Here is a 13,611-nt window from a genome sequence, read left to right on the forward strand (position 1 = left end):
GAACTATATATAGTACCTGGCACAGTGTGGAATATTATTGGCAAAAATTAACTCTATCTAGAATAGTAAATTTATTAAAGATAAAAAACAGAAGACTCATTTATTTTTATTTTTTATTTTGTCAAATATTTTATTATTTCTTTTTGAGAGAGAGAGAGTGCGAGCAGGAGAAAGGCAGAGAGACACACACAGAATCTGAAGCAGGTTCCAGGCTCTCAGCTGTCAGCACAGAGCCTGATGCGGGGCTTAAACTCATGGACTGAGAGATCATGACCTGAGCCAAAGTCAGTGCTTAACTGACTAAGCCACCCAGGTGCCACATAGCAGACTCATTTATAATGAAAAGCACGAACTAGTTCAATATTCAGTTAACTTTTGTTATTTATTATATTCATTGAATTTCAAAACAGTGAAACAAAATACACTTGTCACAAGATGTGGTGACCTTAAATAAATTTGAAGAAATGCTGGATGTGTTAAAAAAATAAGAAACAAGGAAAACTTGAATTTAAAATACATTACTATTATTTTATAAGGAAAACATCTGCATATTGTGGTGACATTTTCAGTTAACTCAGCTTTGGCAGAGTAATAAATAATATTCGTTTACTGCTTCCTATGTGCTGCTCACAATTACACCTATTTTAAATGGATAATCTACTGTTGTTCACATCTCCAGAGTTTGCTATTGTTTTTTTTTTTTTTTTTCTCATTTTACAGTTGTGTAAATTATATCATAGTCAGTAGGGGCACCTGTGTGGCTCAGTCAGTTGAGCATCCGACTCTTGATCTTGGCTCAGGTTATGATATCACAGGTCGTGGGTTCAAGCCCCAGGAGTGGAGCTCGACACTGACAGCATGGAGTCTACTTGGGATTGTCTCTCCCTCTTTCTCTTTCTCTCCCTCTCCTTCTCTCCCTCTCTCAAATAAATAAGCTTAAAAAAATAAATCAAAGTCGGTTGATTTTCTTCTTAAGTAGCAGAGCTAGGTTTCAAATCCAGGGTCCCTTTGTCTCTAGAGCTTAGACCCTTAATCTGGGCTCCCCAGGACATCAATGGATAAAAGATTAAAGATATTCCTATGAAGAAAATTTGCCACCCTTGTGAAAAGAATTGCAGAAGAAATCTGCAGCTTTAAGATGGTTGCTGTAAAGCAGCTTGCATTTCAGGGAATTGCTCTCAAGAATTACACTTATTGTGTTAAAAATAAACTTAGTTATCTGAAGATCTATAAAACTTAGCATATGTTCCACAGTGGCATGAGTTAATTTCATTTCCGTCACTGTGAGTGCTCCACAGGTATATTGTAAATTGCTATGAATTACTGTGGCTGTGACCCATTATCATAGCAGGAAATTACATGAATCTCACAACTGATATGAAATGTACTGCTGTCACTGCTATGCATTAATTTCTAAGTAGTTGGCCATTTGTAATAATTCTGTAAATGTCCATCTTAGCACAGTTTTCAGTCTAGACAAGTGAAACCAATGTGCATGGAATTTACCCCCATTATTTCCAAGCAGTTATTCTGAATTCTAAAATTACCTTTTTATTGGACAATTTCATATGAACATTTTCCCAAGAATTGGAAACATGATAGTTTGTGTCCGACTTTTAATTTTCAAGGGAAATTTATTCTATAAAAAGTAAAGTCATTTGGCTATATGTGAATAAGAACACAGAATGGGAAAATCTCTGATAAATATAAACAATTTTCCCCACTTTTAAGGAATAGATAAGTGGCTTATTAAATTGTTTTTAACCACATTGACCTCCTTTTGGCTGAGATAACTTTTAGATAATGGTATACTTTGTGGTTATGGTTCTAAGAATAGCATAATTATGTGTCTTTTATATTATAAATAGAAATATTTCACCATTAAAATCAAAACTTTATAATGCAAATTGGACTTTTCCTATATTTCCTTTGACATTGACATTCATCCGCTTGCAGAAAAAATAAATTCAAATTGAAAACTTTTGACAATGGTGAATTAGTATAAATTTCCCCATAGTATTTTTTATATTTTGGTACATCACATCTGTTACAAATTGGTCTCTCTGACTAGAAAGTCATTCTTGGTAGATCTTAAAGCATTTAGACTCATTTTTGAAAATTTTTCCATTGTTACCCCACCATGTCCCAGACTTTAAGATTCTTTTTCTTCATCTTACAAAATTTTGTCACCATATTCTAAAAATCCTTATCATAAATTTATTGACACGGTGTTGTTAGAAATTTCCTTCCTTCTTCTTTTTTAATTACAAAAATGCTTAGAACCATAGAATGGGTTTTATATTTAGTCAGTATAGGGCCACTCTATGAGACATAATTATACAAAATATTGATTTTTAAAATTCAATTCAAATTTTTCAATTCAAATTCAAATTGATTTTTAAAACTCTCCCAAAAGCATACTTCTGTGCTTTGTTCGTTATGTAAATTTCATATTTGGCACATTGCATATTTAATTTTAGTAAATTTAGTAAATTGGCTACTTGATATTAGTGCTAGATGTTTGGGGCAGAGGAAAGGATGGGGGGTGTCATGGAGGGAGATAAGCCAAACCAGAGACTATGTAGAGGAGAAAGAATAATGAATAAAAAAATACGTGATTATGTCTTTATAAAATAAAAATTGGTATAATGATGGATATAACACAAGAACACTATGTTCCTTAAGTCAAGTATGCTGTTTTTCTCTTTTGTTACATCATTGAAATCTAGCTTGGCACACAGTAGTTATTCAATAAATATTAATTAAATCTTCTTTAAAGGAGATATGTCAAGTCTGATGACAGCACTATTTCATAAGAGAAAATTTAAAGAAAATGCATTTATATATGTGCACCCACCTTGTCATTTTTTCTGTCTATGCTTTCAGTCTTTCAGTACAAACAGGAATCTTTCTGAAATATAGTTTAGTAGTCGAAAAGTTCTAGTATAATGACTGTGTTACTCTCTGCACTTGTGGGTGCATCCTGGATACATTCATAAGAAAAACTTAACATCCTTTTATAATCTTTTGGGAAATATTCAGTGTAAATGTATTCAACAGAGGCTATCTTTTACGACATCTCTTCTGGATCTTTGCAGCGGTTTTTCTAAAGCCCTTTTCTTTTCTTTGGAGAATTGACTCCCAGTCCAGAGCTAACCATGTGCCTTTTTTCAGTGGTTTCTCACTGTAGCAAATGAAGTCTGGACATGCCATTCAATATTTCCAAATTGGGCCAGGTCTTTCTTTTCCCTTGTTTTTTTAAAAAATTTTTTCTTAACATTTATTCATTTTTGAGAGACAGAGTGTGAGCCAGGGAAGGGCAGAGAGAGAGGAAAACACAGAATCCGAAGCAGGTTCTAGGCTCCCAGCTGTCAGCACAGAGCCAGACTTGGGGCTCAAACACATGGACCATGAGATCATGACTTGAGCCGAAGTCAGACACTTAACCAACTGAACCACCCAGGCACCCCTCTTTATTTTTTAATGTTTCTTTATGAGGGAGGGAGGGAGGGAGAGGGGGGGATTGAGAGAGATTGAGAGAGAGAGTGAAGGAGAGAAAGAGAGAGCAAGGACCTTGAGTGGGGGATGGGTGGAGAGAGAGGGGGACAGAGGATCCAAAGCAGGCTCAGCCCTGACAGCAGAGAGCCCATTGTCCCATTGTGGGAGTTGAACTCACTAGCTGTGAGGTCACAGCCGGGCCGAAGTCAGGCACTTAACTGACTGAGCCACACAGGCACCCCAGGTCTTTCTGTTCTTAAGTAACTGCCCACAGACCCACTGCTCAGTGCCCTGTGTTCTAGCCAAACTGGATTCCAATTCCTTACACGGGTTCTGTCCCCACGTTTTCATGTATGCTCACACTTGTATGAGTATGCCTATATATTCCCACCTGTAGAAGCTCTGTCTTTATTATTCATCTGTTTCTTCTTCCTTAATGTTTTCCCACAGCTTTTCCTCCAGTGGAAATTTTTTTCTTTCCCCACAGCTCCTTTCAGTACCTCGAAGAGCAAGTGTACTGTCATCTGCCATATGTGACACGTATGCCTCTCTCTCTGGCGTCAATTTCTGGAGATCAAAAATCACATGTTACTTATCTTTTTATTATCCATGGTTTCTGACCTAAGCTTTACTTAGAATATTTAACAAATGCATCTAGAATTTAATAAAACAACTATTAGAGAGGCATCTTAAGAAATCACAGATCACCACAGAAAATCACAGTAGGAAACTACCAAACTATAGCAAACTATAAAAAGAGTAATATGTCTAAAACTATAAAAGAGTAATTGTCTTGCATTCATACCAGGAGAAATGTGTGCTTAAAGATATTCCTCCCCCACACAGTGTTTACATCCTTTTGTAATGCAGTCTTTGCATTTACCACCAGATGTGAAATAGAACACCATGATTAGATTTACTTTGCTCGTTATAATAAAATCTTACCAGTCTTTGTGGGAGGTAGAAGATGAGGTGATTCAGGTGAGCTTCTTTAAGGCATGTCTGGGACTTGGCAAACCTAAAATCTTAAAACAGATGGGATGGGGGCCGAGCAAAAGACCATTCTACAGAGACGGTGCAGTGCTATCTAGAAACTTTAGATAGAGCTTCTGAGAAGATTCATAAATCTTGGAAGCTGGTATTGGAGTATGCAGCCAAGTCAAGTAGACATCAAAAGTTAATAATCCTGTTGGCAAAGGATGTATAACATTGGTTCTCAACCTTAGGGATACATTAGAATCACCTAGACAATTTAAAAACAGTTTGGACAGAAACCCATGAAGCTGCATTTTTTAAAAGAGTCCCTGGCCAATGTTTAGCCAGAAATAAGAACCATTGATGTAGGGACTTAGACAGACTGTGTGGTCAGAAATGCGGCACACTTGTCCACGGGTGCAAAGATGTGGCAACAGCCCTCAGGTCTTAGCATAGTGTATCACTGAATCCCAGCAGGGAGGAAAATTACTGAAATCAAAATGGTGAATCTGTGACCGTTCTAGTTCTTGTCTCAGTCTAGAGGTTTAAGGAACTGAGAAGGACTGAGCATGAAGATGGAACCATTTGTGTGTGAGGTACTGGCTAAAGTAAAGACAGACAATCCAAGGTAAGTACGGATAGGAGACTCAAGGATCCCCACACCCTGAAGGCACCGTCTCTAACAGCCTGCACCTTACTGTAGTTACAGAAAGTACCATGGCACGTCCAGCATTCCTGAGTTCTAAGCAGGGCTCTCACATCATCCTGGTCCTAACTCTGTCTCATTCTCCGAAATCTCTTGTTGGCTTTCCTTATTAATATTCTCTGGCCTTTCACTCCTTCCCTGGTTTCTTAGCTCTTTTTGGTGTACTTTACCCAAACTGGGATGTTGTTCCCCCTTAAATAAGGCAATTCTAATTTGACAATTATCAAATATTTGTGGAACAATTATAGGGGCTAAAAGTGGGTAGTGGAGTTGGTGGGAATGTAAACTGGTGCAGCCCCTCTGGAAAACAGTGTGGAGGTTCCTCAAAAAATGAACAATAGAACTCCCCTATGACCCAGCAATAGCACTGCTAGAAATTTACCCAAGGGATACAGGAGTGCTGATGCATAGGGGCACATGTACCCCAATTTCATAGCAGCACTCTCAACAATAGACAAATCATAGAAACAGCCTAAGTGTCCATCAACTGACAAATGGATCAAGAAGATGTGGTTTATCTATCCAATGGAATACTACATGACAATGAGAAAGAATGAAATCTGGCCATGTGTAGCAACGTGGATGGAACTTGAGAGTGTTATGCTGAGCGAAATAAGTCAGGCCGAGGACAGATACCATATGTTTGCATGTATAGGTCGATTAGGAGGAGCTTAATGGAGGACCATGGGGGAGGAGAATGGGAAAAATAGTTGGGGAGAGGGAGGGAGGCAAACCAGGAGAGACTCTTGAATGCTGGGAACAAACTGAGGGCTGATGGGGGTGGTGGGGAGGGGAAGGTGGGTGATGGGCATAGAGGAGGGCACTTGTGGGGATGGGCACTGGGTGTTATATGGAAACCAACTTGACAATAAACTAAGGGGAAAAAAAGAAAAAAAAGTTAAAGACTTAAAAAAATGTAACCACAATGTTATTATCACACCTAATAAAATTGGCAATAATTCCCTAATATTAAATATCCAGTCCGTATTAAAATTTTCTTTTTTAAACATTTGGCTAATTCAAATAAAGAAACAAACAAGGTTCACCCAAAAAAAGTGGGTTGTGGAGTGGATAGTAGTCATTAGCATTAAGATTACCAGTCATACCATCCCAGGCCTGGTCTTTTGCGGCATTTCTATTCTTAGACTCTAACCCACACCTTGTTATCTGATGTTGGCTTTTCAACATTGAGTCCCCTATGTCTCTCTTCAGTCCCTGATTATAAAGTTAATTCTCTGGTTTGACCAAAAATCAACATCAACAGCGAGAGAAATTAAAAAACCAAACAATTCTATTCCTCATTTGTTTCAACTCTTTTATCTTACTCTACCTTGTTATAGAATGCTATTAGAACTGGTTATCTGTGTGTGTGTGCTTGTCAGACCAGAATAAGCTAAAAAACTATTTATTAATAAACGGAAATATGATTTATATAGATATAGCTGTGCCTGGCACTTGACAGTGACATTCTTACTGGAAGTGATTATGCATTTCCATGCGTAAAATGCTGATGCATGGTAAATGTTCAAATATTTCTAGGATGAATACTGAATTTCGAAATGGCTATTTATGTTTACAGAAGAGAATAAACATGGGAGCAAGAAATATGAGTGGGGAAAGAGTAGCATGAATCAACTTAATTCTAATGCAATATTTGAGTGCAAGATTAATCATCATTAGCATTTTGTAAAGTGCAGAATTATGTATTTCTCATTAACCATTGAAATGCAAATGTAATATTGTAAACTAAGAATATCGGTGATCATTTTTTTATTGTCATCTGGAAATTTCTAAGAAACTGGTTTTAAATCTTATAAGGTAAATCATGAAAAGTTCTTTTTCTTACTTTTTAAATATTTCCCAAATTTTGTCAGTCTATGCATTCAACATATTGCAAGTTCTCCTCTAGTAAAGAAAATCTAAACATTTTCCTCCTTACTTCGTATTAGCAAGTAACTAAAAACGTATCCAAAAGAGTAATTAATATCAATGAGTAAAAATCCTTAATTACTATAATTGAGACATCAGAATGATAGTTATTAGGTTAAATACTGATTAATTATTAAAAATATAGGTTTTCCTCACAAAATACATGTTTCACTCAGTAACAAGGAACGGTTATATCTAGAAAAGTATAAATTATTTCCTTTGTATCCTACTCTATGTTTTGATAATGGGGAGGTTCACCGTGTTTATATTCCTGGGAATAGGTTTCAAAATGACCTTTTTAGGGAGATAATGTCTGGATACATGATTTTCTGAAGGTTGAAATAATTTCAAAAAATAAAAATAAAACAACCAGAAACTCAGCGCTGGCCTTTGTGGTCTAATAATAAAAGCTCAGAGTAGCAGTCTGGGAATGAGGCTAAATATCAAAATTGTTGATTTTGGAGAATGTGACTGTTAGAAAAAAAATGAGTTCTTTCTAGGTCTGTATCCCCCTCTGCTGAAAACCCTTTGCAGTGTTTGTTTGCTTGTTTGTTTGTTTGTTTAATCAGGATAAAGAAGGGAAAGATTTTTTTTTGTACCACACGATTCTGTGTGTCCACAATTCTATATGCCACCCATTTTCTTTCCCCAAGTTTTCCTTGGGACAATTACTATGGCAATGTAGTATTTCTAATAAATTGTGAACATTATACTTTAGTTCTTGGAGTAGGAAGAAAGGTTAAACATGAGCATTCTTTAAATTTATGAATTGTAAACATTACAACCACAGCTTTAATTAGTGATTTCTGTTGCTGCCGCTGCTGTTGAGAAAAATGCTCATTTAGGGATTTTATTTCTACTGTCTTTAGTTCTCAGAAATTGCCAGGGTTTGGGACTTGTTCTTTTTGCCAGTGGACTGAGAGGGCAGGCCACCATCACTTCCAGGCAATTTGGTTTTGATTACAAATTAATGAAGTGATAATTGCTCTTTGCAACCTTTTATGTGCAAAGCATGCTGGTGCTGTTTGTATTATCTTCTTGCAATTTATACCTCAGCATTCAAGGACTTGTGATAGCCTGCCAAATTAGTATTGAGAGGAAAAATGTTAAACTATAGTGATATCTCTGTAATTAAAATCAGATTTTCCTTCACATTATGAAAATTTCTAGCATTAACCTCTGTTTGATGTTCAGTAAAATACTGTCCATAGCACGACTGATTCACAACTGATTCATCGTTTGAAGTACAAGCTCCTATCTGTTCTGATAACAACAACAACAACCCGTTAAAATAGTCAATTGATCTATTTTTAAATAATGATATCCATGATCTAATTTTCTCTAAAGTGTCCATGTAAAACATTTATTCTCTGGAGTTTTTGCTAGTTCTGTACAATGTCATAGTTCTTTACAATGTCATTGTAGAACCTTGGTAACAATAATAAACAAGATTACACTTAACACTGATTTTTTAACATCAGAGTTTTTTGACGTTCCAACTCTGTTCACTTTTTTAACTTTTTCTGATATTAAATATACATAGGAGTTTTGCTTTGACTTTGACTTTACTGTTATAGGCACCTCAGCGTAAAATGCTCAGAACTGAGACTCTTAAGTACTTTTTTTCTTAAACATTTCCTGTATAATACATTCATAGAGTGCATTTGTGTTTGAAAATGATATATTAATGATTACTAAAAGTACAGTGGGAGCATTTCCTTTTCTTATATTAATATATAAATATATCTTGTGTATTAGCTCTAGGGTTTTCTAAAAACAATCTAAATTTGTTCCTTTGATGGGTGAAGTCAAGCTCATTTTGCTTCTGGAAAATGAGGCTTCTCTTGCATTCCAGACCCTTGATAATCAAAGTTATTTACATAAGTAGTGCTTTTTCACTATTTGCTTTTATTTTGTTTCTAGGTTGGTAGAAGGGCAGGGGAGAGTAAGAAATTTTTAAACTGTTTATTACATTAGTGAGGTCCACATTTTGGATTTGATAATTCAAACACTCTAATGTAAATAATTTATTTATTTATCTTAATGTGTTTCAAAGACCAAATAAATGTTGTATTTATTGCTTGTGGTTACCATCAATTCAATAAATTAATATTGTATCTAATTTTGTGACTGGAATTTGTGGATTGGAACTCTTATGTGTTTTTAAAATATATAAATAGAAAAGTGTTCATACATTTTAAATGACGTCAATTTAGTTAAGTACTGGAAACTTGTCATTTGTGATAAAAGAAAAATTAACTCCTATATGGAGAAAAAAATGGAACACATGTATAATGAGTTTCATGAGAATTTTATTTATTTATTTATAAAATTAAAATATATTCTCTAATCGGAATTTTATATTTGCACTTCCTTGAGTGATTCCTACATGTATCATAAGAAAATAATAATTTTTATGCATCTTTCAGAAGATGAAGCTGTGTGCTGCATATTTTGGAGGTTCTGAAGAGGTACAACACGTAGCAAATGCATAGGAAACCAAAACTAGTCTTAGCATGCCTCATGAATTAAATTTATAAGTACATAAGGCATTTAATAAAGATTACATAGTACAGAATGTTTCTTAAGAATGACAGGGTTATGGAAGGCATCAAGGAGAAAAGAGCACAATCACGGGGTTATACCATTAACCAAAGAAAAGTTAACGTATCTTTTGACAACAGTAAAACAGTTCACACTGACAAGAACATGGTATGTGCGAAAGTGAGACATATAATTCGCTTGTCTCAATTAAAACTTTTAGAAAAATATAAAGGTATTTTGGGATTAGGTTTGGAAGAATGCCAATACCAAACTAAGAGTGTGAAGTTATTTGTATAGATAATGGGCAGCCATAGAAGGCTTTTGATTCAAGTATGACATGGCAAAAGATGTATTTTCCTGTAGCACTAGGCAAAATTGGGCATGGCAAAAAAGAAAGTGTAGACATAAGTGTAATAGTTAGAAACATGGTATAATAGTTGCAGAATCATAAGTACCACAATGTGATGCTAGCTTAAAAGCTTCCCCAGATCTGTTCTAAGGATCACAGGAAGCCGTGCTTCATTTTTCTACAAAGCCTTGAAACTTTTTAAGTGTTTTTATAGTGAAAACATGTTATGTTAGGATAACCTTAACTGCAATAACAACGAAAGCCCAAATAGTTACCTATATCTTGCTTGTGTAAAATTCAGTGGGAGTAAAGGATACTAAGAATTGAAATGTGGGCTAGTTATGTCTTCTGCTTTCTGTGTACAACTATTAGTTTTTTATTTTGTTGGTGGGAGAGAGGCATATTTGTATTTTTACTTCAGATTTTCATTCATGGTTTATCAACATCTATTCCTTGAAATGGTTATGTAAAAGAAATGTCATGCCTGGAGACAAGTGGTAATGACATCATTCAGACTCACCTTGTTATGTATAGATACTGGTTTTACTCAATTCTGGACCAAATTGGGAAAAGATGCATACAATTGTATTATAGACAGAGGTTTTCATTCTCATTTCAAATAACACACTAACAAATAAAACACAATAAAAATATATGTACAACAAGACCATTTCATAGTGTTATTTGAGATAACTGATTTGAGGTTTTGATACTGGAATATTTACGTGGTTTTAATCAATTGCTAGGCAGTTTTTTCCTGAATATCTGACAAACCACAATACAATCCAAATGTATTACTCAAAATTTGAAATTACTTAGTGTTGATGAATTTATAGAAAGTTGCAAATAATAAACCTACAAATAAGAAAATTATGGAGTTGTTCCATAACATAATCTTTATTGAGTTACACTGAAGTTTCTCTTTAAATATTTTGTATTTCCTAAGATGCCATTAACACCCTCATCTTGTATGCATTATTATTCATTAATAATGCCTCTCATTTTTTTCTCCTTCAATTTGTCAGTGGGAAGAGATCAGTGGAGTGGATGAACATTACACACCCATCAGGACTTACCAGGTGTGCAATGTCATGGATCACAGTCAAAATAATTGGCTGAGGACAAACTGGGTCCCCAGGAACTCAGCTCAGAAGATCTATGTGGAGCTCAAGTTCACTCTACGGGATTGCAATAGCATCCCATTGGTTTTGGGAACTTGCAAAGAAACTTTCAACTTGTACTACATGGAGTCTGATGACGATCATGGCGTCAAATTTCGAGAACACCAATTTACAAAGATTGACACCATTGCAGCTGATGAAAGTTTCACCCAAATGGATCTCGGGGACCGTATTCTTAAACTCAACACTGAGATTAGAGAAGTAGGTCCTGTCAACAAAAAGGGATTTTATTTGGCATTTCAAGATGTTGGTGCCTGTGTCGCCTTGGTGTCTGTGAGAGTGTACTTCAAAAAGTGCCCATTCACGGTGAAGAATCTGGCCATGTTTCCAGACACAGTGCCTATGGATTCCCAATCCCTGGTGGAGGTTAGAGGTTCTTGTGTTAACAATTCTAAGGAGGAAGATCCTCCCAGGATGTACTGCAGTACAGAAGGCGAATGGCTTGTACCCATTGGCAAGTGCTCGTGCAATGCTGGCTATGAAGAGAGGGGTTTTATGTGCCAAGGTAAGAGTGTTCTCTGTTTCCCTTAGAGTTGTATTAGTCACCTGTGAGTTTATCGTCATTGAGTCATAGGAAGAAATGAACGCAGCCTGAACTCACTTGGCAGTAAAACATGCCTCAGCCTGAACGGAGTTCATTTATAGACCAAATTTATCTCACTTGTGTTGATCCACAGTTTGTTATAGAGATATTCACATGTTTGACTATGCGGTGCTGGGTTGTACCCCACTGGAGGTATTACATATGCTATGTTTAAGTAGTCTCTGCTATGCAACGACCAGGGAAGTATAACTCTGGATCAACTGAAAGAAAAAAAAAATTGTCTCTTTTATATAGAGGGAAGAAACATCACTGGCAATCAGGTAATCTAATTCTAACAGAATAAGATATTAAATTGACTGTTTGCTTTTCTATCTCCTAGTGGTAAGTACTTCATTGTTATAAAATATATTCTCCAGTGGTATCTGTGCACCAAATACAAGTTTACTTACAATGCATTAGTGCTTTAATAAAACTTATTTTATTCAAAAATCCAGGATGTACAGAGGGATAATTAAAAAAATCACCATGATTCATGATTTGGCCCTTTAGACTGCCCAGGAGAATATGTGTATCACTGCTTAGGATGTATTACATATTCAAGTCTTCACATAATAGCGAAGAACCTGAACTCTGCCATCAAATTGATTTTTATTAAAATTCTGTTTGCACAGAAGTAAAATTAAACGATAACCTTTTTTCATATAAAATATGATATACCAGATGAAACTTTCATTTAATCCAAAAATTTGTTCATTTAGCATTAGGCAGAGTTTAGTGTTTAAGAACACACTGACATTATTATTAAAATATGTATAAATACATAGGAGAATTTTAATACTTAGTCCTTGGAATCTAGTGTTTTAATACCTTCGTTTGCTGTTATATTCTGCACATTAATTGGATTTGGTATTCTCTTTGTAGCCATTCTAAATCTCAAGCATGCAGAAGAAATGAACATACTTTATACATAAACTAACCTTTCTAACAATGTGAAAGGAACATAACACTTTGCTTTTGGCTCTAAAGTAGGTCTACAGGAAAAAGAAACATTAATGAGAGCAAAGGCTATGCTCTAGCCTCATACTTTTCCATGTTATTTAGATCCTTGGCAAGCACCATCAGAAATACTGTTACCAAGTACTGTTTTTAAAGTTTTAAAATTGAAACAACATAGTAGATACTACTTGCTTATATACATGAGGACAGATGTCTCAAGAGCCTTTATAATCCACTTTGAATCATATTTTGTCACTGTAGTATTCTTTGCGATATATGATATTTGTGAGAATTATTTTAAATAAAATAATAAAGGCCTAGCTCAGGAGGAATTAATTAATTGTTCATTCTTTCTAATTTCATCTCTACTGAACTAGCCTCTGATGTCCACACCAGCACAGGAATAGATGGTCTCCTTCTCAGAGAAATCAATGTGCATCAATTTATGCAGAACTATCTCACAAAATATAACATTGAGCAAGAAACCTAATCATTAGATGTTTGGATTTAAAATAATTTTCATATTTTTATAATAATATTGACAGTTATAGGAATAGAAAAATGAGTATCAGTGAGGTAAATAGAATCATATAAAAGTATTAATAGAAATAAAGCATAGAAATAATTAACTTATGTTACATGCATGCTGTCTTGAGGACAAACTAGTAGCACATATAAAAAGTCACATTAAGTTGTATTCAGAAAACTCACAGCGAATTCAAAATTGATGTTTTAACTTCATCTTGATTTACTGAACTACTTTTTAAAGTAACTACTATGCTATTAAATTGCATTCCATGTCAAGATTACTCCTAGAGATAGCATTTATGTCAAAGTTTTATATCTTTGAATCTTGTAGTTTATTATGTTGAAGGATATCAACAGCACC

General features: G+C 35.0%; 1 protein-coding gene across 2 annotated transcripts in view; it reads left to right on the forward strand.

Moving 5' to 3' along the window:
- The window catches only part of EPHA3 (EPH receptor A3), a 340,047-nt gene that overhangs the window by 69,768 nt on the left and 256,668 nt on the right, over positions 1-13,611 (forward strand). For both annotated transcript variants that reach the window (XM_039222850.1, XM_039222851.1), the window contains exon 2: positions 11,027-11,687. In XM_039222850.1, coding sequence (XP_039078781.1) covers positions 11,093-11,687 — 595 coding nt within the window. In that variant the 5' untranslated portion in view covers positions 11,027-11,092. The remainder of the gene's footprint in view (positions 1-11,026; positions 11,688-13,611) is intronic.

This window comes from Hyaena hyaena, unplaced genomic scaffold (assembly GCF_003009895.1).
Source record: "Hyaena hyaena isolate Hyena2069 unplaced genomic scaffold, ASM300989v1 scaffold_1204, whole genome shotgun sequence".
In the NCBI taxonomy this organism is placed as follows: domain Eukaryota; kingdom Metazoa; phylum Chordata; class Mammalia; order Carnivora; family Hyaenidae; genus Hyaena; species Hyaena hyaena.